The 24029-nt window shown below is 45.6% G+C and overlaps 1 protein-coding gene across 1 annotated transcript; it reads right to left on the bottom strand.

Annotated features, from left to right (window-relative positions):
* Positions 1 to 7922: 7922 nt before the first annotated feature.
* Positions 7923 to 15562, bottom strand: PGRMC1 (progesterone receptor membrane component 1). Its single transcript, XM_083486121.1, has 3 exons — positions 14739 to 15562; positions 10298 to 10453; positions 7923 to 9609 (listed from the first exon to the last, which is right to left on the bottom strand). Exons 1-3 carry the CDS (start codon positions 15079 to 15081, stop codon positions 9428 to 9430), a joined length of 681 nt encoding a protein of 226 aa, XP_083342247.1. The 5' UTR covers positions 15082 to 15562; the 3' UTR covers positions 7923 to 9427.
* Between the last annotated feature and the right edge of the window lie 8467 nt (positions 15563 to 24029).

Genomic DNA, 24029 nt, shown 5'->3' with positions numbered 1-24029 from the left:
TAAAGGGACCCCTGACCATTAGGTCCAGTCACAGACGACTCTGGGGTTGCAGTGCTCATTTCACTTTATTGGCCGAGGGAGTTGGCGTACAGCTTCCGGATCATGTGGCCAGCATGACTAAGACGCTTCTGGCGAACCAGAGCAGCGCACGGAAATGCCGTTTACCTTCCCGCCAGAGTGGTACCTATTTATCTACTTGCACTTTGACGTGCTTTCAAACTGCTAGGCTGGCAGGAGCAGGGACCGAGCAATGGGAGCTCACCCTGTCGTAGGGATTCGAACCACCGACCTTCTGATCGGCAAGTCCTAGGCTCTGTGGTTTAACCCACAGCGCCACCCGCAGCCTCACCCCACTGATAATCCCAGCCAATTTCCCTCCAGGGATGCTCCCCAAACCTCCAGAGATAAAAAGCAATTACTTCTTCATATGGCACTGCAGAAGATAACTTTAGCTAGCAGCTCCCTTATTTAATCGCTCGGGAGTGTCAGTTTCTACACAAAACTGTGCTGAACTATTTCCCTGCTTTTTCATGTGCTGCCAGAATTTCTATATATATATATAGAAAAAACACTGGTTAGGTTGCCAAAAGATAAGACACGTGCAAAGTAACCTTGCAGATGTTCTCTAGGATGCTTTGTCAAATGTCATTTAAAGCAATTGTGAATACGTGTTCTGATTCAAGCTTGTACTGCTTGGGGGAAATCTGTGTTACGAAAAATAAAAATATTTATGTAAATTTGTTTAAATGCTAGTTCCTGATGATTATTGGCAAGCAACACCAACATAGTGTATTGTTTTGAAATTAAGGTGGTTCTAATGGCCAGGCAGTTGAGAAATGGCAAGAAAAGTGAGAAACCTTTACAAGGAGGGAGAAAGAACATTAAGTTTACCGTCATCTACAGCAGGTTTTTGCTCCTCCTGCTTGCACTCTTATCATCTGGAGGTGCTAAACCAGCCACATAAAATTCGATTGCTACGTTCTAGCTTTGCGTTCATCCCAGGAACTGAGAATTGATTCATAGGCCAGACTTTTCAGCAGCAGAAGGGCTTATAGAAAGGAGGGAAGCTGTTCCACGACAGGCAAAACTAGTGCTAGAATAATTTAATGCTTGGCCTTTGCCCCATCAAGAATGGGCCTTGGGCTCAGCTGCCTGATTTGCTCACAAAAACAGGCTGGGCCTGAGGCAATAGGAAGGTTTGGTTCTCTGTTGCAATTACCATGTTTCAAAACCGTCAGTGTTGAATTTCCAAAAAGAAGTGTCTGGGTTAAAATGTTCCTGTGACCTCTGTGCCTTTTCAGTATGTAATGGAAAGTCTTAGTTTTTATTTCTTTATTAAATTTGTATACCACCCTTCACCCATTGATCTCGGGGCAGTTCATAGCATGTTAACAGGGCTTTTTCATGCTAATCATTTGTTGATGTAAGAAGCTAGTGTAAAAGGTAAAGGGACCCCTGACCATTAGGTCCAGTCATGACCGACTCTGGGATTGCGGCGCTCATCTTGCTTTACTGGCCGAGGGAGCTGGTGTACAGCTTCTGGGTCATGTGGCCAGCATGACTAAGCCACTTCTGGCGAACCAGAGCAGCGCACGGAAACGCTGTTTACCTTCCCGCCGGAGCGGTACCTATTTATCTACTTGCACTTTGACGTGCTTTCAGACTGCTAGGTTGGCAGGAGCAGGGACCGAGCAACAGGAGCTCACCCCGTCGCACTCTGATGCATGTCTACTCAGAAGCAAGTTGTGCTGTTTTCCATGGGGCTTACTCTTACTTAAGTGCATGTAATAATGCAGCCTAGCACCAAATATATATATATACAGAATATCTGCACAGAAGTCCCATTGAATTAAATGGGCCTTACACTTCCGCATTAAGTGCACAGAGGAGATTGCAGTCTTAGTATTGCTGCTGCCTTACTTTATTGTAATAAACATAATATCCAGGCTTTTGAATTTCAGACTTGCACCAATACAAAGACAAGGAGAGGAGACTGGGGGGGTGTGTTCCATTCTGCACAGCAGTTTACCTGATCCTATTTGCCTAAACCATGGGTGGCAAACCCGCAGCTCTCCAAACGTTAATAAGGTAAAGGGACCCCTGACTGTTAAGTCCAGTTGTGGACGACTCTGGGGTTGCAGCGCTCATCTCGCTTTATAGGCTGAGGGAGCCAGTGTTTGTACGCAGACAGCTTCCAGGTCATGTGGTCAGCATGACTAAGCTGCTTCTGGCAAACCAGAGCAGCACATGGAAACACCGTTTATCTTCCCACCACAGCGATACCTATTTATCCACTTGCACTTTTTGGGGTGCTTTCGAACTGCTAGGTAGGCAGGAGCAGGGACCGAGTAACGGGAGCTCACCCCGTGACTAGCTAAACTAAACTAAACTTGGAATCTGGAAAAGGTGCCAGAAATCCCAAATCAGTTTGATGCAAGTACCCTTTGGCCACAAGAGTGACCAGGCAAAGTTTGGGAAGAGCCTGAATTTCAGTGGTGGACAGGTTTTAATTTCCTTCCCTCCTCTACCTTATCCACTCTGGAAGTGGCCTATGCCATAACACTGTGTCTTTTTCCTAAACCCCAGTGTATAGGCTTGCTGTGGCTGTCATGTGGCAATTGGAAAGCCCACTGTACATACTCAGAAACATTCTTTGTCACCTGTTCTAGAAGCAGAGGGAAGGGGTGTAGCTAAGGGGCAGAACACTTGCTCTGCGTTCAGAAAGCAGCAGATTCAACCCTGGGCATCTGCAAGTAGGGCTGAGAAATTCCCCACCTGAAACCTTGGAGACCTGGTGCAGTCAGCATGGATGTTACTATGCGAGGCAAACCAATGTGCTGACTTGATAGGAGGAACGTTCTGAACTAAGCCTTGGCTTTGTGGTTGAAGAACCTAATTAAATTGTGAACATTGCACACAACTTGGTATGACAGAACTTTGCTTGTAAAATGTATTGCAAGTGTCTTTTTTTTTTTTATTCTCCAGCAGCAACATTCTAGCTACTAGCTGGTACTGTGGGATTTTGAGCTCTTCAGTTTGTCACTGCTTACATAAATATGATAGAATCCCTGTCCCAGTGGCATAGAGATTGGTTATGTAATACCTAGTTTCAGACAGTTTAAAAAAGGTGGCTTGAAGACTTCCGGGACAGTGCCATCGGCAATGGCGGAGTTCCTCTGACAGAGAGGAACCCACTCCGTGAAAATCGGGTCTTGCCACCGCGGCGAAGGCGGAGACCCTTTAAAAATCCCAGGCGGAGGAAGCCTGGGAACGTGGGATTCGGCTGACACCAGGAGCGCCTCCCCTACTCGCAGGGAACCCCTTTTTTTGGGGGGGTCCGAAGCGACGTGGGGTGAGTGGCGCGGTGTTTTGAATCAACCACTACTTTTACGGAGTGAAGCCGCATAGCCGTTGCCGGAGAGCGCTGACTTTTTCCTGTGGACAATTGGACTCTAAACAAGTACCCGTGAGTAGAACGGAAAATTGGATTAAGTATTAAGAAATATTTCAATTTGGCACCGAAACGGGAAGGTTCTAAACAGGAAGTCCGCCTCCCATTTTTTGTAAATAGATTGAAGCAAAAACTTTGTAAGCTAAAGTCTGGAAAGTTGTATATAAAGTTCTAAATTTCCTTCATTCATCACCACCAAAACCCCTCTTGGAAGCAGGAGAAAAGAGGGGGACTTTTGACTGTTTAAGCCTGCAGGAGAGAGAGTAAAGAAAGATAAATTTTCCACCGTCTCAAACCTGGGAAAGGGGTGTCAGAGACAGAAATTTATGGGGAAAGTTCATCGACTTTTTTACTATCTTTTGACAGATAGTAAAAAAAAAGAGAAATATATTGATTCCAATGTTGCTTCTTGCAATCAAAAGAAACAAAGTATTTGAAAAGTGAAAGTAATTTTTCCTTGTTGGTCCTGCTTTTAAAAGATGGATACAAATAGAAATTGTCTCCTCTAGAGGGAGCTTGTTAATTTGTTGCCGGAGCTGATCTGGGGACCTCACAGCTGTATGATTAGGATCGTGAGACCAGACTCTAAGCTTGGGGGGAAAAATGTGTTTACAAGAACTCTTGGTGCTTGCTTTTTGCAAGACAAGTGCCTTGCTGGAGCAGATGCATGAGAAGATGGATTTGATGACTGTTGCAGTTAAAAACTTTGGACAAACGGCGAATACCCATATAGAAACCATTCAGGAACCAGCTCAGGAATCTGTTTTGATAGGGCAAGCGCAAGGGCAGAAGAAAATGGAGGAGGTTGTTGTTGAACCTCAAATAACACAAATGGAGAGATCCAAGGCCTTGCAGGAGTATAAGCCGCTGTTCTTGAAGTTCGAATCTGGAGTGGACCGGGGGGGGGGGTCTGGAGCTGGGAGGGCTCTTAATTTTGGAAAGACTTTGAAACATGCTTTTAAATATTTTTTGGATTACAGTGTTGACTGTGGGGAATGGGACTGTGGGGAATGGGCTGATCTGCTGAGGAGAGATGGAGATACTTTTGGATTGGAGTCCTCCCGAGACCTACCCCCAATGAGAAAGGAAAGAAAACAATAAAAAGATCAACAAAAGATAAAGTAAAGGGCAGGTATAAACAAGAAAACTTGCAGAAGGGACATGGAAAAGATTTAAGAGCCTCGGACATAAGAGCACCAGGTTGATGGACTAGATAGACGAGAAAGGACTGACAAAACCCGAGACCAGGAAGAAGAGACAATGGATGAAGATTGGAAGAAAGTTTCAAAATTTATTTAGAAAAGTATTGTAAAATTAATGAGTATTAGAAAAATGTTGGAATGAAATTATTTGGCCTTAGCAGAAATGTCAAAAAGAATTATGAAAGAATGTGTTATGGTTAAAAGAATTTGGTATATATAAGTTTTAAGTTTTAGAGTTTTTTAGGTAAGATAAGGTTAAAATAGATTAAGGTAATTTAAATGACAGAATATTGTGAAAGATGGAAATTATTTGCTGAGATAATTAACAACTAGAATACAAAGAAGGGATGTGTGAGGAGGTCGTTGAAATAAGTTAATGAAAGCTAAGGATTTGGGAATATTAGACTTGTTTTTTAATTGTTTGTTTATTTTTGTTTTTTGATTTAGATGTATTGTGTGTTGTTGTTTTTTTGACTTTGGTTTTTATTGTTTAATTGTTATGTTTATCTACTTCTTTCTCTCTTTTTCTCCTTCTCTTGTCTTTTCTTTCTTCTTTCTTTGTAACTTTAAAATTCTCAATAAACATCATTTAAAAAAAAAAAAGGTGGCTTGAAGTCCCTAGAGATTTATAGAACTTCCTGAGTTGGAAGGCGTGAAGTTACTGGGAGATGCAAGGATAACAGAGCAGTTATTATTATTATTATTATTATTATTATTATTATTATTATTATTATTTGTATATCGCCCTATACCCACAGGTCTCAGGGTGGTTACAACATAAAACCACAATATAAATATAAATAAAAATACATAAGGATAAAAACTCAATAAAACCCCCTCCAAAGCACATTTAAAAAGGGCATTGGAAGTCAATCAGCCAAAGGCCTGATTAAAGAGGAATGTCTTTGCCTGGCGCCTGAAGTTACCATCCTCCAGACTTCTCAAGGAGGAGGCACATGAAGAAGGGCCTCAGATGATGATCTCAGGGTCTGGGTAGGTTCATATGGAAAAAGCCAGTCCTTGAGGGGCATTGTGGTTCTGAGCTGTTTAAGGCTTTATAGGCCAAAAACAGCACTTTTTATTGGGCCTAGAAATTAATTGGTAGCCATTGCAGCCAAACCAGGATCAGTGTAATATGCTCAAACTTGCTCCGGTGAGCAACCTGGAAGGCACTCCAAGCCACTGAGGCCACCTGAGCCTCAAGTGACAGTAAAGGATCCAGAAGAACCCCCAAGCTACTTAGGTAAAGGACTCCTGGATGGGCTCATCTCTGCTTTCAGGCCGAGGGAGCCGGCGTTTGTCCACTGACAGCTTTTCCAGGTCATGCTGCTAGCACAGGGGTAGGCAACCTAAGGGCCGTGGGCCGGATGTGGCCCAATCGTCTTCTCAATCCGGCCCGTGGATGGTCCGGGAATCAGAGTGTTTTCACATGAGTAGAATGTGTCCTTTTATTTAAAATGCATCTCTGGGTTATTTGTGGGGCATAGGAATTTGTTCATATTTCCCCCCCAAAATATAGTTCGGCTCACCACATGGTCTGAGGGACAGTGGACCGGCCCATGGCTGAAAAAGGTTGCTGACCCCTGTGCTAGCATGACTAAGCTGCTTCTGGTGCACGGAACACTGTGACGAATGCCAGAGCGCACAAAAACGCTGTTTACCTTCCCGCCACAGTGGAACCTATTTATCTACTTGCGCTGGTATCTCTTCAAACTGCTAGGTTGGCAGGAGCTGGGACAAAGCAATGGGAGGTCATCCTATTGTGTGGATTTGAATTTCCAACCTCATGATCAGCAAACCCAAGAGGCTCAGTGGTTTAGACCACAGCACCACCAGCAACCCTGCCCCAAGCTACATACCTGCTCCTTCAGACGAAGTGTAAACCCTTCGAGAGCAAGCCACCTCCCACCCATCTGGTCTAGGGAACAATGCCTTAGTCTTATCTGGACTGAGCTTCAGTTTGTTGGATCTCATCCAGTCCATTACAGAGGCAAGACACCATGCAATTCCATGCAACATTATTACAGAAACTACTTTCAACTTGCAGAAATTAAGAGAGAGCACTATATATAGCATGTGCAAATTTCTTTGTGCTGTCTAATTTCCTATCTCTGAACTTTTTAGTAGTTCAAAAGGAGTCTAAAGGTACAAAGCCAAAAAACGTGTGGTCAAATTATTACCCTAAAATAGTTATAAATCTAGTCATAACCTTTGGAATTCTAACTGAAAGCCTACCACCCTACTTGAATGTGCTATGTTGGAGAAAAAGTTGAAGTGCAGTTCAAACTTGATATGAATACATATTTTTTAATTGGGTGAAAACTTCTTAATTTTCAGGGGAGATTTAAAATCATTCCTGCTTTCCTAAGTGTTTTTTTTTTGGGGGGGGGGAATACTGTTGGCTGGAAAGTAGAGTTCTTAAAATACAGTACAGTGGTTTCCCCAGCAATTCTTTTTGTTGGAATGCTATTCTTTTTCCAATAGCTAGCAATCAAAACTTTTGCCGCTGTTGTCACGTACAGTGGTACCTCAGGTTACATACGCTTCAGGTTACAGACTCACTAACCCAGAAATAGTACCTCGGGTTAAGAACTTTGCTTCAGAATGAGAACAGAAATGGTGCGGCAGCAGCAGGAGGCCCCATTAGCTAAAGTGGTGCTTCAGGTTAAGAACAGTTTCAGGTTAAGAACAGACCTCCGGAATGAATTAAGTTCTTAACCCGAGGTACCAGTGTGCTTAAAAGTATTAGCCATGAGTGTATGCAATTACTTCTGTTATTAACCATTTTATCACTGATCTGGTTGCTGCCCTGGGCCAGCCTAAATCTGTGTTGATAGCAGGGGTTAGGCCTCAAAAATATTTCCTTAAATGATGCTTTGCCACTCAATGGTGCCCAAAATCTTCTGCTTAGTGGCTTCAGTTGACTCGTCAATAGAATAAGAATACCTTAGTTGTGTGAACAAACCAGTACATTGGAGAGAGGGCTTGTGTTGTATGTGTTATAGAAAGTTATGTATCTTGCCCTTCCACAGGGCTGTTCTTACCCAATTTCTTATATTGTGTTGAAAAGCTGTGAAGTAGCTTCAGCCTTGCTCTACTGAATGTGTGAAGCCTGAAATAAATATCTGATTAGAAACCCACTGCTTATTTCATGAGGAGCATTGGAAGGCACACAAGTGAGAGATTCCATTATAAACACTTCCATTTCCTGTGACACAGGAGTGCTAATTACTGCTGGTTAGTTTTCAATCAGTCAATGAGGCGCCAACTTTTAAGGAAGATTTTATTTTGCCATTTAGAAAACAAATGCATGCGTCTTGAGTTGGAAACACCCCCCCAAGAGACACAGCGGTACAATTAAACATCATTTAGTGTACTATCAGTTAACCTTCCAGGGGTAGGTCATGATATACTTCACCCAACAAGTGACCAAAAAAATATCTAACAAAATCTTGCATTAGAAACTGAGAATATCCAGCAGCAGCTGAACTTTTGTTCTTTATCATACTGGAAATTCAAAGAGACACCACTTATTGCTTTGTATAAAGAATGCAGGAAAGAAACTTAAGTCATGTAAAAAATAAAACACATTGGTACAATAACCTTAGTCCAATCATTCCCACTGTTGGGGTTATCTAAATGGGTCTGTGTGCTTGTTGTTTCAAGCTATTTACCCATAGTAAGGCCAATCCTAATTTCATTTTTGTTTTGTTTGCAAGGGTTCTGTGGTACAGAGTCAGCTCATACAGGCACAGAAGCTGAAAGCACCCTGCAGCTGTACAGTAATGGTGAGCCAAGCATCTTTGAAGCAATGGTTGTCTAATCCTTAAGCACTGTAATCTAATCCTTAAGAACCTCTCAGCTAAGGATGCTTCACAAAATCAAATTTTAAGCCATACATGAACTATGGCTATCTAATCTAGGCTCCACAACATACACTAACATCAAGGAAGATATTCCTCAGACCTAAACAAGTCTTTCTGCAGGTTTTGAAGCTGTTGTTTTACCATTTGTTTGAGGCTGCATTGGTGGATTTTTTCCAGGTTCCGTGTTCATGGATCCTGCTTGCTCCCAGACCGTTCTAATGAAATCTGATGCAGGGGCTTTCGCCATTGGGTTGACCCAGCAAAGGCAGATGTTTATATATACCCCATATTTGGAGCAATACATCACTAAGGAACCATATAATAGCCCCTAATCCCAAATATTAACAGTATTCAAGATTCTGAGTAAACCATACAGAAAAAACCTGCAGTAGACATAAATTGAGAATATGTGCCCGAATATGGGTTATGGTGGAGTTGTAGTTAATAAACAGAGGTCAGATTTTTTTTAAAAAAATAACAACATTGCTGCTGTGAAGGAATGGAAAGCTTTCTGATCCCCTTCGATTCACCATGAATACAGGAAAGGGAGAAAAACTCTACCTTAACAAATACCTGCCATTCGCTATCTACCAAGCTGGAGGCCTTTTGGGAAGCACCATTAAATGTATGGAAACTGCACAGCATCAAGACTTGGGTGGCTGCCCCCTTTATTTACCAAAGAACTGGGTTCTGTTGTAACCCCATTGCCAGATTTGTATCACATTATCTTTAATTTAAGAAGTTTAGTGCTGACTTGGCAAGGTTATGTAGGAATGTAGATTTAAATGTATTTAATTAAAGATAATTCACATACTATTTCTAAAACCAAAACTGGTGTTTAGACTGAGAGAAAATCGGAATGCAAGATTTTTTAAAAAAACCCATAACAATTTCAAGATCATTCTCCACTAATCATCCTTCCGAGCCTGAGCATCCTTGGGTTTCTCCTCTTCTTGGGCTTTTCCTTCTTCTTGGGGCTTTCCTCCTTCTTGGGCTTTTCCTCCTTCTTGGGCTTTTCCTTCTTCATCATCTGAATATACAGTGTGCTCTTCCCCATCCTTCAGCAGCTTGCCCACGTAGTGGTATTTAACTGAATGAAGACCAAAGAAAAATACTTTAGTAAACATCCACAAACTTTGGGTACTAACACTTTTTGGGGAGGCAGTTGTGGTGTCACTTTAAATGTAAGGTTAGAACATCCTTGATACCAATAGTGAAGTCAACAGAAACCCGTTCTGTTTAGATTCTGCAACAGGAAAATTTGGATTGTGTGTGCTAAGAAGATGACAAGTTTTTATGCAAATACCTGCAGAAAATTTCCATGGTTTTGCATTAAAATAGCTCCTCTGTCTTGCGGCAGCAATCCTAACTGCACTTCCCAAAGAACCAATTCCATTCAACTTCAACCTGTGGCATTCTGGATGATGCAGGACTCACAAACTCCAGTTAGCTTCAGCCAGCAGAACCAAGGGTCAGGAATGAGCGCTGTAGTCCCAACTTCATCCAGAAGGCCAAAAGGTTCCCCAAACCTGTCTTCAGGGATTTGCTTCTGAGTAAAGATGCTTGGAATTGTGCTATGTATGGAATCGTACTAATAGCACTGTTTTTAGTTAATGCTAATGTAAAACAAATTCATCTGGAAAACAATGGCCAACTCGTTTAGGAAAAAAGTGAGATGGGTTCAATCCCCAATCCATAATCAGTTATTGACCAATATGATCTCGTGGGAGGGTGTAAAATATTAAAAGTTTTGGGGCAACAACATTTGAAATACTTACATTCGAACTGTTGTTCCCAGTCGCTCAGGTTCTCTCTCTGGGTGGCATCAAGATCAGAAAGATCATCATGTCCCTCCTTCAGAATCTCTCTATCCAGGCAGAAGGTGGCAAGGCCTCTGGATGCATCCCTTCCACCAAAAATCCCATAAGGACCATCTTCAGAGAAAAAGAGTGAGATATTAGAATGCTGATACCTGCCTGACCATAAGGACTTGATAACAAGGTCAGAGTACACATGACATGCCAAATGCCTGCACTCACATCCCCTCCCATTTGGCCTCTAAACTTTTGACATGAGTACTTAGAACAGGTGTCCGAAGTTACCCAGATACCTGGCTTTTGACCACTTGTGACCAAGTGAAGCCTCCTGGGTGCCTGGATGGCACCAGACATCTCCATCTGGGGATCAATGGATCTGGACTGTTTCTACACATTAACAACACACCCTGTAGAATTCTATCAGCTGTATTTTATCTGCACAGTCAGAATGCATTTCTGGAACCAATATGTTTTTTTTCTGAGCAGGAGCACTTGCCATTAAGAAAAAGAGGTCAGGATAGGCCAATATATATATGTGTGTGTGTTGCTAATATGTAGAAACAGGTTTCCCTCCAGCCAGAATGGCTGATGGTCAGGGACCTGTGGGAGGCCAGTGGTTCCATATTCCTGGTCTGCACCAAAACTTAGAATTAAATGCAGCTCCCCATCTGTCTTCCTAGGGGAAGTCTTGAGTTGGCACAGGCATAATGGGCAAGGTCACCCCCACCCACTGTATATGCAATTCTGGCAGGCTTCTCTATGGACTTTAGACAATAAAAGCGTAAATCAGTAACTTTCCTAGTTCATCACTCCCTGATTTCTCTGAACTGTTGCTGGAACACCATAATTTTATTTTAAAATTTCTGTACAATCAAAATCTGTGGGTTTAAAAAAAAAATTGGGAGGAGGGGGGGAATCCCCCTCAATTTCCCCAACATAGATTCACTTTCATCATGAGGTCTAGAAACATACGTTAAGATTGGATTATAAATTCCAGGCTCTGAAGCTGCCTGGTAGGAATTACTGAGATACTTTCAAGAAGAGTATGATCTATGCTTGGGGAGGGAATGGGATGGGGGGGTGAGAAAGAAGTAAACAACAACAACAGACAACAGGCAGCACATTGTGAAGAAGAAACAAGGAGTAGCAGAAAGAAACTATGCAAAAAGTAGGCCATATGAAACTGTTGCCAAACAATATTTGCCAAACAACATTTAGGGACATAGAAAGTTTTTGCAGGCGAAAGATTAAAGTGCTTGCTGGCCAGGAGCAAAAAGGTATGCGTGGAGATTACTTTGAAGCCATTCCAAGCTTCAGTGGCATGTTGCATCTGAGTTCACTGGAGACTTCAGATCTCCAATCAGCTATGGTTGACATTCTGGCAGTCTAACCTACCTTGCAAGCTTGTTGAGAGGATTAAATAGGAGGAACTCCAAAGTATGCAGCTCTGAGAAAACACCCATGGCTACCTCACTGTAAATCAGCAATAGGAGGGGGACGATTTGTGGTGAAGTGACTGGGGGAGAGGTATGGATGAGGTTAAGAGGGTGCTTCCCACACCTGCTGCTTGTATTGGAACTTTTATTTTGGAAATAAAATCCTTTCTTACTTCCATGCAGCAGCAGCAGCAACAACAAAACAGTTTGTTACCATTTTGTTAACATTCATTTGCCTGCAAAAGTCTAGTTAGGCCCCAGGCTCTTGCAGAAAGAGCGGGCCACAATTAATCATAACCATCCATCTATCTTCCACAGTTGAATAAAAAACGAAAGTTGTGGAAGAGCCATGGTATATGTTTAGCTAGCTATACAAAGGGCTCTGTATAGATCCTGCGACTGCACTCTCTGGCCTTTCGGCTTGCCCAACACCTGGGTTGAGAGAGAATGGAGAAAGTTTGGGGAGAAGCTTCTGGGTCTTGTGCAACCACAGGGATTGCATGCCAAGCAAAGCTCACCCTGAGAGGGGCTAGAAAGACAATAGGCCAGAGTGGTCACCTCCCTCCCTCTTTCAGTGCCTGGGGTATAATCCCCTCTGCAGAACAAGACTGGCTGGTTAGGCAGGGAAACAAGGGGGAGGGGAACTGGGCAGAGTCTCTCCTTACATCTGAAAGGCTGTTTCAGTGTACCTCTTCCCAGTGTTCCCAGTACCTGAGCATTTTAATCTAAAGATGAGGAAGACTTTAGTCTTGTTGGATTTACCACTGAAGAGCCAGGCACACAACACACATAGCATTAATGAAAAAAGCAAGGTGGTGCCTTGAACGGGGTGCCTCCCTAGTGCATTCCAAGCCTAGGAATTTGTTTCCAACACTGGAACTGAATTGAGCACACAATACTTTCACAATAAACGCCTGCTCCTTACCAATAAGGGTCCCCCCCCCATTTCTGCAGCTTAGTTGCAGTCTACAACAACAGGTGGGCAGAAGGTAGATCAGGCTGTATTAACATCTCTGGATGGAATTGCAGATATTCCATACCAATCTGCAAATCGCCCAGAGATATTAATACAGCCTGATCTATCTTCTGCCCACCTCTTGTACCCGACACCAATCCAGATGCTAACCTTTCATATGTGTACCCAACGATTTCCTTCAAATTTCTACCTGCCTCTCACGTTCTGTGTTTCTCTTTCCACTGCCCTGGAAACCCGTTTTGTAGAGTCACACAAATCTTGGTTTTGTGAAACAGCACATCAGTTCTAAGCTTCAGGCACAACTTTAATGTGGGGACCATGGCAAACAAATCTCTGGAGTCCTAAAGGGCTTTGGCTGCTAATTTAAAATGAAACAAAGAAGCAACTGAACATCACCCACTTCACAATCATCTCTCAGTTTCTATTTCCCATCACAACTGGGGCAGAGCTTCACAACTGCTTCCTACCGCAAGTCAGGTGTGCACACCTTCCCTCTCCCAGCCCCCCCCCATGCTTTTTGCACAGAAAGCCCGCTGCAGGTCAAGAATAGACAGTACTGGCCTAGGTGGACAGACAGTATCACAGTTGAATAATGTTCTCCAACCAACAAAAGCACTCAAATGAGGGGATGGAACAAAGAATAGCTTACAGAGAGGCATTTGGCCTCCACGTTCCTTGCCCCTATTGTAAAGCAATGTTTCCCAAACTTGGGTCTCCAACTGTTTAGGGTCTCCAGCTCTCACCATCCCTGGCTACCAAGACCAGTGGTCAGGAATGATGGAGACTGTAGTCCAAAAACAGCTGGAGACCCAGGTTTGGGAAACTGCTCTAAAGTGCCATGTAAATTGATGACAATGTAATAACAGTACATAAATATTCCCTCCATTCCTGTCACAATGGTTTAAATCCCTCTCCCACACAGTTTTAATCAGGATGGCTGATCAATTGGAAAATGGTCAACTATTTAATTCATATTTACACACAGTGAGAAAGTAGATGGCGCAACACATTATAGAGCCCCAACGAAACAGCCGACCCAAAAATTATTATAGAGGTGCCATCAAAGCATGAGATCATCCAACTTTAATCACTATTTACAGGTGCAGCAGTTTTTTACTTAGCAAATGGGTCAGGATTTTAGGCACTGACACCAAACCCAGAATTAAGATAGTGAAAAGAGAAAATAAATTCTTCAAATGCAAACTTGTAGCAGAAGCTTGGATTTAAATTATACATTCTTAGGAGGAAATGAACAAATGCTGCCATTGTACTGGTTATTCCAGATTGATATAAAGTGCTGATCAGCACGGAGGCAAATACCCCGATCCAACGAAAGCTTACTCGAGAGCAAATATTAACTGCTCAGTAAGTCTAGACATAGCCTATGGCAGCCCTGTAGCTTGGCTATTACCCAATTCCCTCTTGAGTAAGCGACTCCGAAATCTGTGGAACTTTCTTCCGTGCAAACACAAGCAGGCTCAAGCCTCGCAAACCTCAACCTAGACCCAACAGCATTCTGCTTCGAAAATATCATCTCAGCTACATATTTTTTTTTAAAAAAAACCGAATTCGACTGCAAAGCGAGACACGCTTCCCCGCGAGCAAAAGCCCCGCCAGGCAACTCCGCCAGAGGCTAGCCTCTAGAGTAGACCTCTCAGCCAACACGTACAGGCAACATTTGGTAGTTTAAGTGTTTTTTCCGGCAATCGACTAATTGCTCTCTTACAATATAATAAATACTGGCTTGTTTGGAAAGACTCTACTGAATCAATTTCCAACGCTAGCCCAAAGTGGCCTTGCCGGGAGATAAAGCAAACTGACTCAACAGGCAGACTGACCCGGAGCGTGCCATGCAAGATTGCACAATTCGCAACCACCACGCCACCACCCTCCTTCCCCCCCCCCCAACGAACTTCTGCCTGCCTGCCCCGCTCCCCCGCCCCCCCCCCGCTGTAACTAGGGACGGAAAGGGCGCAAAAATATCTCCTACCCGGCCCGTAAAACTTCCTGGCGCGGGACACGTCGAAGACCTTCCCGTTAATGGCCATGAGGATACGCTCGTTCTGGACGCCGTCGAAGGGGCGCAGCTCTTCCAGAGTGAAGTCGCGGCGCTTGAGCTTGGGCAGCGGCGGCCCGTCTTCGTCGTCTTTTTTCTGGATGGGCTGGGACCGATCCCCCCGGATTATCTTGTAGAGCAGGTAGCAGCAAAGGCCCAGCAGCATCAGGTTGAGCGGGGAGCTCAGGATCGCCATAAGCAGACCCGGGTCATCGGCCTCTACGTTCTCGCTGCCCGCCGCTGCCGCCGCCGCCGCCGCCGCCTCGTCTTGAGTCATCCTGGCTGGTACTTTTGCGCTCGCCGTGGGTGTCCGGGATCTGTAGACAGTGGTCTCTCGGTGGTCTCTCGGTTAGCTCCTGGGGTAGCTCCTGGCTTAGAAAGATCCAAGGCAAGAATCCAAAGGAACAGGACTCGGAACAGGCCAGGCGAGCGAATATAAAGAGGAAGAGGAGGTGGAGCCGGGGCGGGCGCAGGATGAGCTGGGATCCAATGTACGGAGAGGTGGGAGGTGCGCAGCCGGAGACGGGGTGGAGACTGAAGCGCCGCCGCGCTTCGGAAAAGTGTTCGCAGGTGGGCGGGAGAGGAGAGAGGGACCCGATCCTTATGCAACTCAGGTTGTAGAACAAATTGCTTCGATCAAACAGTGACAAAAAAAAAAACAAAACTTCTCTGGCTTATCCAACAATTACATCAGGCCAAGAGTGCCGACTTGAATTGAATATTTGCACACGCATACACCCCCCCCCGCGTAATTGATCACATGACGCAGTGCACGCACTCCATTGAATGGCAGTGCCCTTTAATTTTGTGGGAGCCTGGGGTCCTCAAATATTTAATTGGGAGGCCAAATACACCTGTGCTCCTAGAAGCTGGCTCCTGTGCATAAGGCATAGGATTACAATTACAATATGCCCTTTCACAGGCAATTCCTATTAAAAGCAGATTAAAGCAAGGATATATATCGGCACCATTCTTACTTAATTTTTATATCAACAATTGCATTCCTGATATAGCATCCCATGTTTTGCAAAGTGTGAAGTGCTCATTCCATTATACAGTATACTGATAACCAGTGCTTTTTTCTGGCAGGACATTGGGGGGGGTATGCATACCCCTAAACATTTTGTAAATCAAAGTTTGGCCTCATTGAGGGGCAGTATTTCAACATGAGTAGGAAAATGTTGTTGTTGTTTAGTCATTTAGTGGTGTCCGACTCTTTGTGACCCCCTGGACCAGAGCACGCCAGGCACTCCTGTCTTCCACTGCCTCCTGCAGCTTGGTCAACCTCATGTTAGTAGCTTCAAGAACACTGTCCCACCATCTCGTCCTCTGTCGTCCCCTTCTCCTTGTGCCCTCCATCTTTCCCAACATCAGGGTCTTTTCCAGGGAGGCTTCTCTTCTCATGAGGTGGCCAAAGTATTGGAGCCTCAGCTTCAGGATCTGTCCTTTCAGTGAGCACAGGGGCGAACGAAGGCATCGTGACACCTGGGGAGGGGCGTCACTACGTAGGCCGCATGTGCAGCCTTGCTATGTACGATGCATGCACTGTATGTAGCGATGCTGCACATGCACTGTACATAGCGGTTTGCCCCCAGCGCCACTCCAGCGCCATACGGACAGTGCTGGGATCCTCTGCTCATGGCTGCAGCTGCGAACGGAGGATCCTCTACATGTGGCTGTAGTGGCGATGGAGGGATCCCACTGCCATCCATACAGACTCAAGCAGCGCCGGCAGCAAAGCACTATGTCCTCTGCTCGCAGCTGCAGCTGCAGCTGCAAATGGGATATCCTCCACATACACCTGCAGCGGCACAATGGTTGCTCGTGATGCCACGGTGGGGCGAGCCCCCACGGGGTGCCTTCTTGTCACCCCCCCCGACATGGCACCCAGGGCGCAGCCGCCCCCGCCACCCCCACCCCATTGCGATGCCACTGAGTGAGCACTCAGGGCTGATTTCCTTCAGAATGGATAGGTTTATTCTTCTTGCAGTCCATGGGACTCTCAAGAGTCTCCTCTAGCACCATAATTCAAAAGCATCAATTCTTCGGCGATCAGCCTTCTTTATGGTCCAGCTCTCATGTCCATACATCACTTTTTAAATACTTTTTAAAATCCTTTTTTTAAAAAATACTTTTTTAATACTTGGGTTTGTTACTGTGTAGATATCCCTTTTAAATAGGAAGAAAGCTTTTAAGTCCTTAAGTGGTGAGGGGAGAGACTCCATCAGGCAAGGCCTCCTTCCACCTGCCTTGCCCCACCCTCCAGTCTCTGCTTCTCAGTTTGTATTGTATTATTTTATGCACTGTGGCTTGCTGTTGTTTTATTGATTGTAGTTTAGAAATTATTTTATTGCAATTGTTAATAGTGTATTTCTGTTTAATTTTTATATGCTAATATTTAATATTATTCTATACTAGTCTAATGGTTGTTGAATGTTACTTTATTTGATGTAGGTTGCTTGTTTTAAAGTTATGTTTTATTATTACATTTTTGTAATGCATTAGATTGTTATTAGGTGTACATTCTTTGTTTCTTCAGCTTGTAAACTGCCTTGGGTATTGTAAGATAGAAAGACGGTATACAAATTAAAAGTGATGATGATGATGACTACTGGGAAAACCATAGCTTTAACTATACAGACCTTTGCTGGCAAGGTGATGTCTCTGCTTTTTAAGATGCTGTCTAGGTTTGTCATTGCTTTTCTCCCAATAAACAGGCATCTTTTAATTTCGTGACTGCTGTCCCTTAAACATGTTTTTTAGGAAAAAAGCACTGCTGATAACCTAGTTTTGCTTTCTTTCAATAAAATTGGACATAGAAGGATGCTAGTTAAATCCAGGCACATGGGTGTAGCTAGGATTTATCTTGGGGGGGGGGGAGAGACAGAGCCTCAGTTAGTTGAGTATGTTTTATTGATTTACTACGCCCGTGTTTGAGGGACGTGGGTGGTGCTGTGGTCTAAACCAAAGAGCCTAGGGCTTGCTGATCAGAAGGTCAGTGGTTCGAATCCCTGCAATGGGGTGAGCTCCCATTGTTCGGTCCCAGCTCCTGTCCATCTAGCAGTTTGAAAGCATGTCAAAGTGCAAGTAGATAAATAGGTACCGCTCCAGCGGGAAGGTAAACGGCATTTCTGTGCACTGCTCTGGTTCGCCAGAAGCGGCTTAGTCATGCTGGCCACATGACCCAGAAGCTGTCTGCAGACAAACACTGGCTCCCTCGGCACAATAAAGCGAGTGCCGCAACCCCAGAGTCACCTGTGACTGGACCTAACACTCAGGGGTACCTTTACCTTTACCTTACACCCATGTTTGGTCAACTGTGTAAAAAGGAACGGCTAAAAGTAAATTATTATAAAACCAAGCTTGTCATATTTGCTAAGAGGGTTCCTAAGTCCAGGTGGCTATTAGATGGTCATATACACGAACAAGTAAAAGGTAAAGGCAAAGGGGACCCCTGACCATTAGGTCCAGTCATGGCCGTCTCTGGGGTTGCGGCGCTCATCTTGCTTTACTGGCCGAGGGAGCCAGCATACAGCTTCCAGGTCATGTGGTCAGCATGACTAGGCCGCTTCTGGCAAACCAGACCAGCGCACGGAAACGCTGTTTACCTTCCTACCAGAGTGGTACCTATTTATCTACTTGCACTTTGACGTGCTTTCAAACTGCTAGGTTGGCAGGAGCTGGGACCGAGCAACGGGAGCTCACCCCGTCATGGGGATTCAAACTGCCGACCTTCTGATCGGCAAGTCCTAGGCTCTGTGGTTTAACCCACAGTGCCACCCGCGTCCCTCATGAACAAGTACATATGTTTAAAAATCTAGGATTACTTATCATTGAAATCCCATTTGTTTGATGGTTTGGTTGGCATCCCTTTGTCTTGGGAGATAATGGAGGAGTGGGCCTTTGGGGGTGAAGTCAAACTATTGGAGAGTTACAGCGACTGCTGCAGTGCATAGCTACGGGGCTGGGGGCAGGGCAGGGGGTTAGCTTGCCAGGTTTCTTGCCCTGGGTGAAGCCTCCATTGAGGCTCCCAGCCTGTGTGTGTGTAGGCAAATGTGCATGGGGTATGTGCCAATACAGGAGAGCAGGAGTTAAACTAGGTTTTATGTCCCTTGGGTCAAAGGCCCATGAACATGCATTTGCGCGCGCGTGCGCACACACACACACACACACACACACACACACACACAGGCTGGGAACCTCAGTGGTGCCAATCTGGAGGTTTCACCCAGGGCAAAGACCCCCGGCTAGGAGCCCCCAACCCCACCCATAGCAATGGCACTGCATGAGAGACTTGTTTTGTTGCAGCTGGAGCAGATGAACGCATCCAGTTGTGCTACTGCAGATGCACCATTGCATTTCTTCTCTCTGCGTTCCTCCCAGCAGTCATTTCTCCCCTGGTCACTGCTGTGGATGCAAGACCTGACTGTCTGTCTCCAGGCACTGTGGTTGTCTTGCAAGGGATCATATCACTTTTGCAGACATCTTTATAGCACAGCATTGAACTGCCAACAGGTCTAGTGCTTGAAGCCAGCTCCCCTGGGGTACCTGCCATCTTCCCTTCTGCAGATACCCAAGGACATAACACAATCCCTGGCAGGCAACCATGGCGCCAGCCAAGACAGAGCACCCCTTATCACTGCTCATTGCTCTGCCTGATACTCTCAAATCAAGGACAACCACTCACGGCCCCCTTATCTGGAGACGCTTCCTTTTCCACAGTTATGCAGGGCTTTTGTTGAACTTAGGTTTCAGCAGATGCCTTCAGCATGCTTGGAGGGGGAGAAACTTTGGAAATAGGACCAGAAATGCACCTATGGATGTAACTAGGTTGAGGACATCATGCACTATTTGTTGATTTGCCCATTATATACAATGACCAGAGTTGTTGTTTTCAGATTAATCCCCTCTCAGATTAATCCCCCAAGGAAGTGATCGTTGAACTCTTAGACAATAAATACATACAAATTACACATGTGGTAGCCAAATTTGCTCTGGCAGCTAAGAAACTTTGCTTCAGTTGTGTTAATGCATTGTGATTTCAAAATTTTATGCTGTGGAATTTTACATATACCGTATTTTTCGCTCTATAACACGCACCAGACCATAACACGCACGTAGTTTTTAGAGGAGGAAAATCCGTAGGCATGCTACCCGTAGGCATTCCCTCCATAACACGCACAGACATTTCCCCTTACTTTTTAGGAGGAAAAAAGTGAGTGTTATGGTGCAAAAAATACGGTATGTTGCCTGATTCTAGATGAGTGTCTTGCTTTTAGCCCTGTGGTGTTGTGAAGACCCATGGCTGTATACAATAAGTTTGACTGACTGATTGATCTACACATGCACACCATCCCCTAGGAGGAAGTCCCATCGAGTTAAACAAGACTCAAAGCATCCTATTAATCCCCCCCACATTCTCCATCCTGGACATAGGCTAACTTCTGCATAAGCTTTGTGTAAGCAAATTGGGATTGAATGCTCAATAAGCAGGTTGGAGGAGCTCTGGAATAATCAATATAGGGGCCCTACAGTGCAATTTTTTTTTTTTTGCTAAGAACCCACTTGCTACAAACATAGCTCCATAAGAAAGTAGTCCATGAAGCCCAAGGCTGGACCACACATGAGACAGACCACACATGGGCCCATCCCTTGGGCAGCAGAATCCCGCAGGAGGAGGGTGGGCCTGCCACCACCATTGGAAAATCACTGGTGGCAGCTACCAGTGAGATCTCTCAGAGCTTGCCTGAGATCTTGCTGTTGGTGCTACTTCTCACTTATCCCATGCAGGGTGAATGTCCTGCTGGTCTCCTGCTACTGCCACTAGAGAAACAAGGAGAAGGAACAATGGCTTCCAAGTTCCAGCGAGATTTTGTGGACTTCTCACGAGATCTCGCCAGCACTTGGACCCTGAAGCCACATGCAACGCCAGATTTAGGGCGGTGTGGGCAGTTCCCCCGCACAAGGCGCAAAGTAATAATAGTAATTTTTTTTTAACCTATATTTATTCTGGTACCTACTGAGAAGATCCAGTAAAAAAGCAACTGTACTAAAATAAATTATTGTGAAAATAAGAATATTGTGGTGTGCGCGCACCATATTTTGTCTTCATTCAGGATGCCATATTACCAACACCCATGCCTGGCCATGCAACCCTGGTCAGTGAAGTTGTAGCAGCAGGAATTCTGCACCTTCCATTCTGCCTCAGGTGATGAAAAGGGATGGGCTGCTACTGAAAAGAGAACAACGAAAGGACAGTTTGTTCATTTAGAGGTACTGCATGCATGGAAGTTTCTTTTGAGTTCTTTCCAGCAGTTGTTGGCATGCATCTGTCATAATAATAATAATAATAATAATAATAATAATAATAATAATAATAATTTATTTCCCCAGCCACTCCGGGCGGCTTCCAACAAAACACTAAAATACAATAACCTATTAAACATTAAAAGCTTCCCTAAACAGGGCTGCCTTCAGATGTCTTCTAAAAGTCTGGTAGTTGTTGTTCTCTTTGACATCTGGTGGGAGGGCGTTCCACAGGGAGGGTGCCACTACCGAGAAGGCCCTCTGCCTGGTTCCCTGTAACTTGGCTTCTCGCAGCAAGGGAACCGCCAGAAAGCCCTCGGCGCTGGACCTCAGTGTCCAGGTAGAAAGATGGAGGTGGAGACGCTCCTTCAGGTATACTGGACCGAGGCCATTTAAAGGCACCAACAATTTGAATTGTGCTCAGAAACGTACTGGGAGTCAGTGTAGGTCTTTCAAGACAGGTGTTATATGGTCTCGGCGGCCGCTCCCAGTCAGCAGTTTTGCTGCCGCATTCGGGGTTAGTTGTAGTTTCCGGGTCACTTTCAAAGGTAGCCCCACATAGAGCGCATTGCAGTAGTCCAAGCGAGAGATAACTAGAGCATGCACCACTCTGGCGAGACAGTCCACGGGCAGATAGGGTCTTGGCCTGTGTACCAGATGGAGCTGATAAACAGCTGCCCTGGACACAGAACTGACCTGCACCTCCATGGACAGCTGTGAGTCCAGAATGACTCCCAGACTGTGCACATGGTCCTTCATGGGCACAGTTACCCCATTCAGGACCAGGGAGTCCTCCACACCTGCCCAACCCCTGTCCCCCCAAAACAGTACTTCTGTTTTGTCAGGATTCAACCTCAATCTGTTAGCCGCCATCCAAGAGACAATGGAGTGTGCTTCTCGGGTGAAGTCAAACCACTGTGCTAGTAACACGGATGTGACCTTCCTGGGGCTCAAGCCTAGGCAGTGTGCATGGATGTCCTAGGTTGCCAAGGTGACAGGACCCCACTTTGGGCCTTGCTGATATTGTCAAAAGGAAAGCAGAGCAATGTTTGGCACCAGATTGGCTGTGGGGTTGCTGGAAAGAGGCATACAAGATGCCATTTAAATACTTTAGGGCAGAAGTTTTCAACTTTTTGTGTCTACAGCTCCCTTGACCAACTACATTCTTTCTTTGCCCCCCCCCTCGTGGGGCTCAGGAGCCCAGTTATGTCACCCCTTGCCTGCAGAGCTGGCAGCCTCTCACCCTCCCTTGTGGAGGGTTCCCTCAGCCTCCTCTCCTCCTCCTCTGCCCTCTCCTTGGGAGACCTTTGGGCAGCAGCTGCTGCTGCCCCTGGTCTCTGAGCTGCCCCCCCTGCCCCAAAGAGAGGTGCTTCCTCACACTGCCCCACAGGGGTATGCAACTTTTCTGTCCATTCCCAACAGCAAGGGCTGGCGGGCTGGCGGGCTGGGCTCCCTTGCCCACTTGCTTGCTTACTCTGAGGCTACCTCAACTCCTAGGAACCAGCACCCCCTGAACAGCCCCAAAGGCACCATTCACATGTGAGCTTGTAGCCAGGGCTTCAACAGCTGTGCTAGAGGCAGAGACCTGAGAGGGCATCAGAGGAAGGGAGGGAAGGAAAGAGGGACAGAGGCCAGTGTTGTCTGCAACACCCATGACCATCATTCAAGGCACCCCAGGCAGCCATGGTACACTGGCTGAAAACCACTGTCTTGGGGACTCCACTCCAGATTTGTGTAGGGTTTACTCTTTTGCCTTTTCTTCTCCCAAATATATTCCACAAGGCAGCAAGTTTTAGGATCATTGTTTTCCTTCTCCTAGATGGGCTACCTTCCCAGGCTGACAAGCCCCATCTGCCACTCACTATAGCACAAGCAGAAACCACCTTCTTGACTATTGGGCCCACTATTGGTCCTAGCCCCTCAGCCCTTCGCATGCAGGGAAGTCCCTAACTTGCCAAGGGTTTGAGACCCATTGACTACCCTTAACTGGTTTAGCTGGCCAGTTGAAGCTGTTTGTGATGGCCTGGGATTCGGACTCAGAGGCTGAACCTGAGGAATCCCAGCCTGCACAGGATTCCCCACCTCCAGAACCAGCTCAGCTGGGGTTGGGGCATGAGCCTGAAGGGTCCTCACCTGTGCTGGATCCTCAGGTGCAGGCATCAGCTGAGTCTGCTCTGGCCCCTGAGGTGATGGAGGACCCATTGCCTGCAGGTGCTCCACTCTCAGCTCTGTCAGGGGAAGAGCAGGTTGCCTCTGGGTCTGATAACCCTCCAGCCTCTCCTGAGCTGCAGAGGCTGAGGGCAGAGAGGTGGAGGGAACTAAGTTCCCACAGGAGGAGCGCTCGCCTCCAGGCCAGGAGAGGCGAGTCACCAGAGGATCGGGGCCACTGTTGTGGCTGCTGTCACATGCTGATAGCTTCTAAGAGCTACAGGTGAATGCTAAGCGCAGGGTGGGGAGTGAGATATTTGCTCTCCAGTCATGAAATGCTTCTTCTCTTCAGCAGCCCCACAACCAGTCAGTGGTGGCCATTGGGGGGGGGGGAGAAGTGCTGTGGGGTAGGTAGGTTTGTTTTCAGCCTTTAAACCCTACACCATTTTGCCAATGGGGGCTTATAAAAACCAATTCCATTATTATTTTATTACTTAATACACTTGAATCCCCTTCCAGGCTTTCTTTCTAGTTGGGATCCAGCTAAGGCAGCCCTTGACCTCTGCCTACAAAGAGATGACGCAAGGAGAAAAGGAGGTTGCAGGAACAGAGATGCAAGCTGAAGCCAGTTGTTATTGTTATGACTAAGTCATCAGTATCAACTGTGGTTCCAGCGGCTTTGTCCAAGGTAAAGAACGGCTATACCCCTGAAAGAGTCTTTGCACACATATTCAAAACCCCCAGAGCAGGCCCAAAAGCAAAGCTGGTGAC

This window comes from Podarcis liolepis, assembly GCF_965112155.1.
Source record: "Podarcis liolepis genome assembly, chromosome: Z".
Classification (NCBI taxonomy): domain Eukaryota; kingdom Metazoa; phylum Chordata; class Lepidosauria; order Squamata; family Lacertidae; genus Podarcis; species Podarcis liolepis.
Note: the sequence above shows the minus strand (reverse complement) of the source record. Positions and strands in the feature narration are given on the sequence as shown.

Bases quoted from the DNA above. Each gene is read 5' to 3' on its own strand.
- PGRMC1 (XM_083486121.1), bottom strand. From the start codon at position 15,081: ATGACTCAAGACGAGGCGGCGGCGGCGGCGGCGGCAGCGGCGGGCAGC. The intron at 10,454-14,738 runs GTAGGAGATATT...TTTTCTCTGAAG, and splicing joins CAGGAAGTTTTACGGGCCGG to ATGGTCCTTATGGGATTTTT. The intron at 9,610-10,297 runs GTAAGTATTTCA...GTCTTCATTCAG, and splicing joins CTGGGAACAACAGTTCGAAT to TTAAATACCACTACGTGGGC.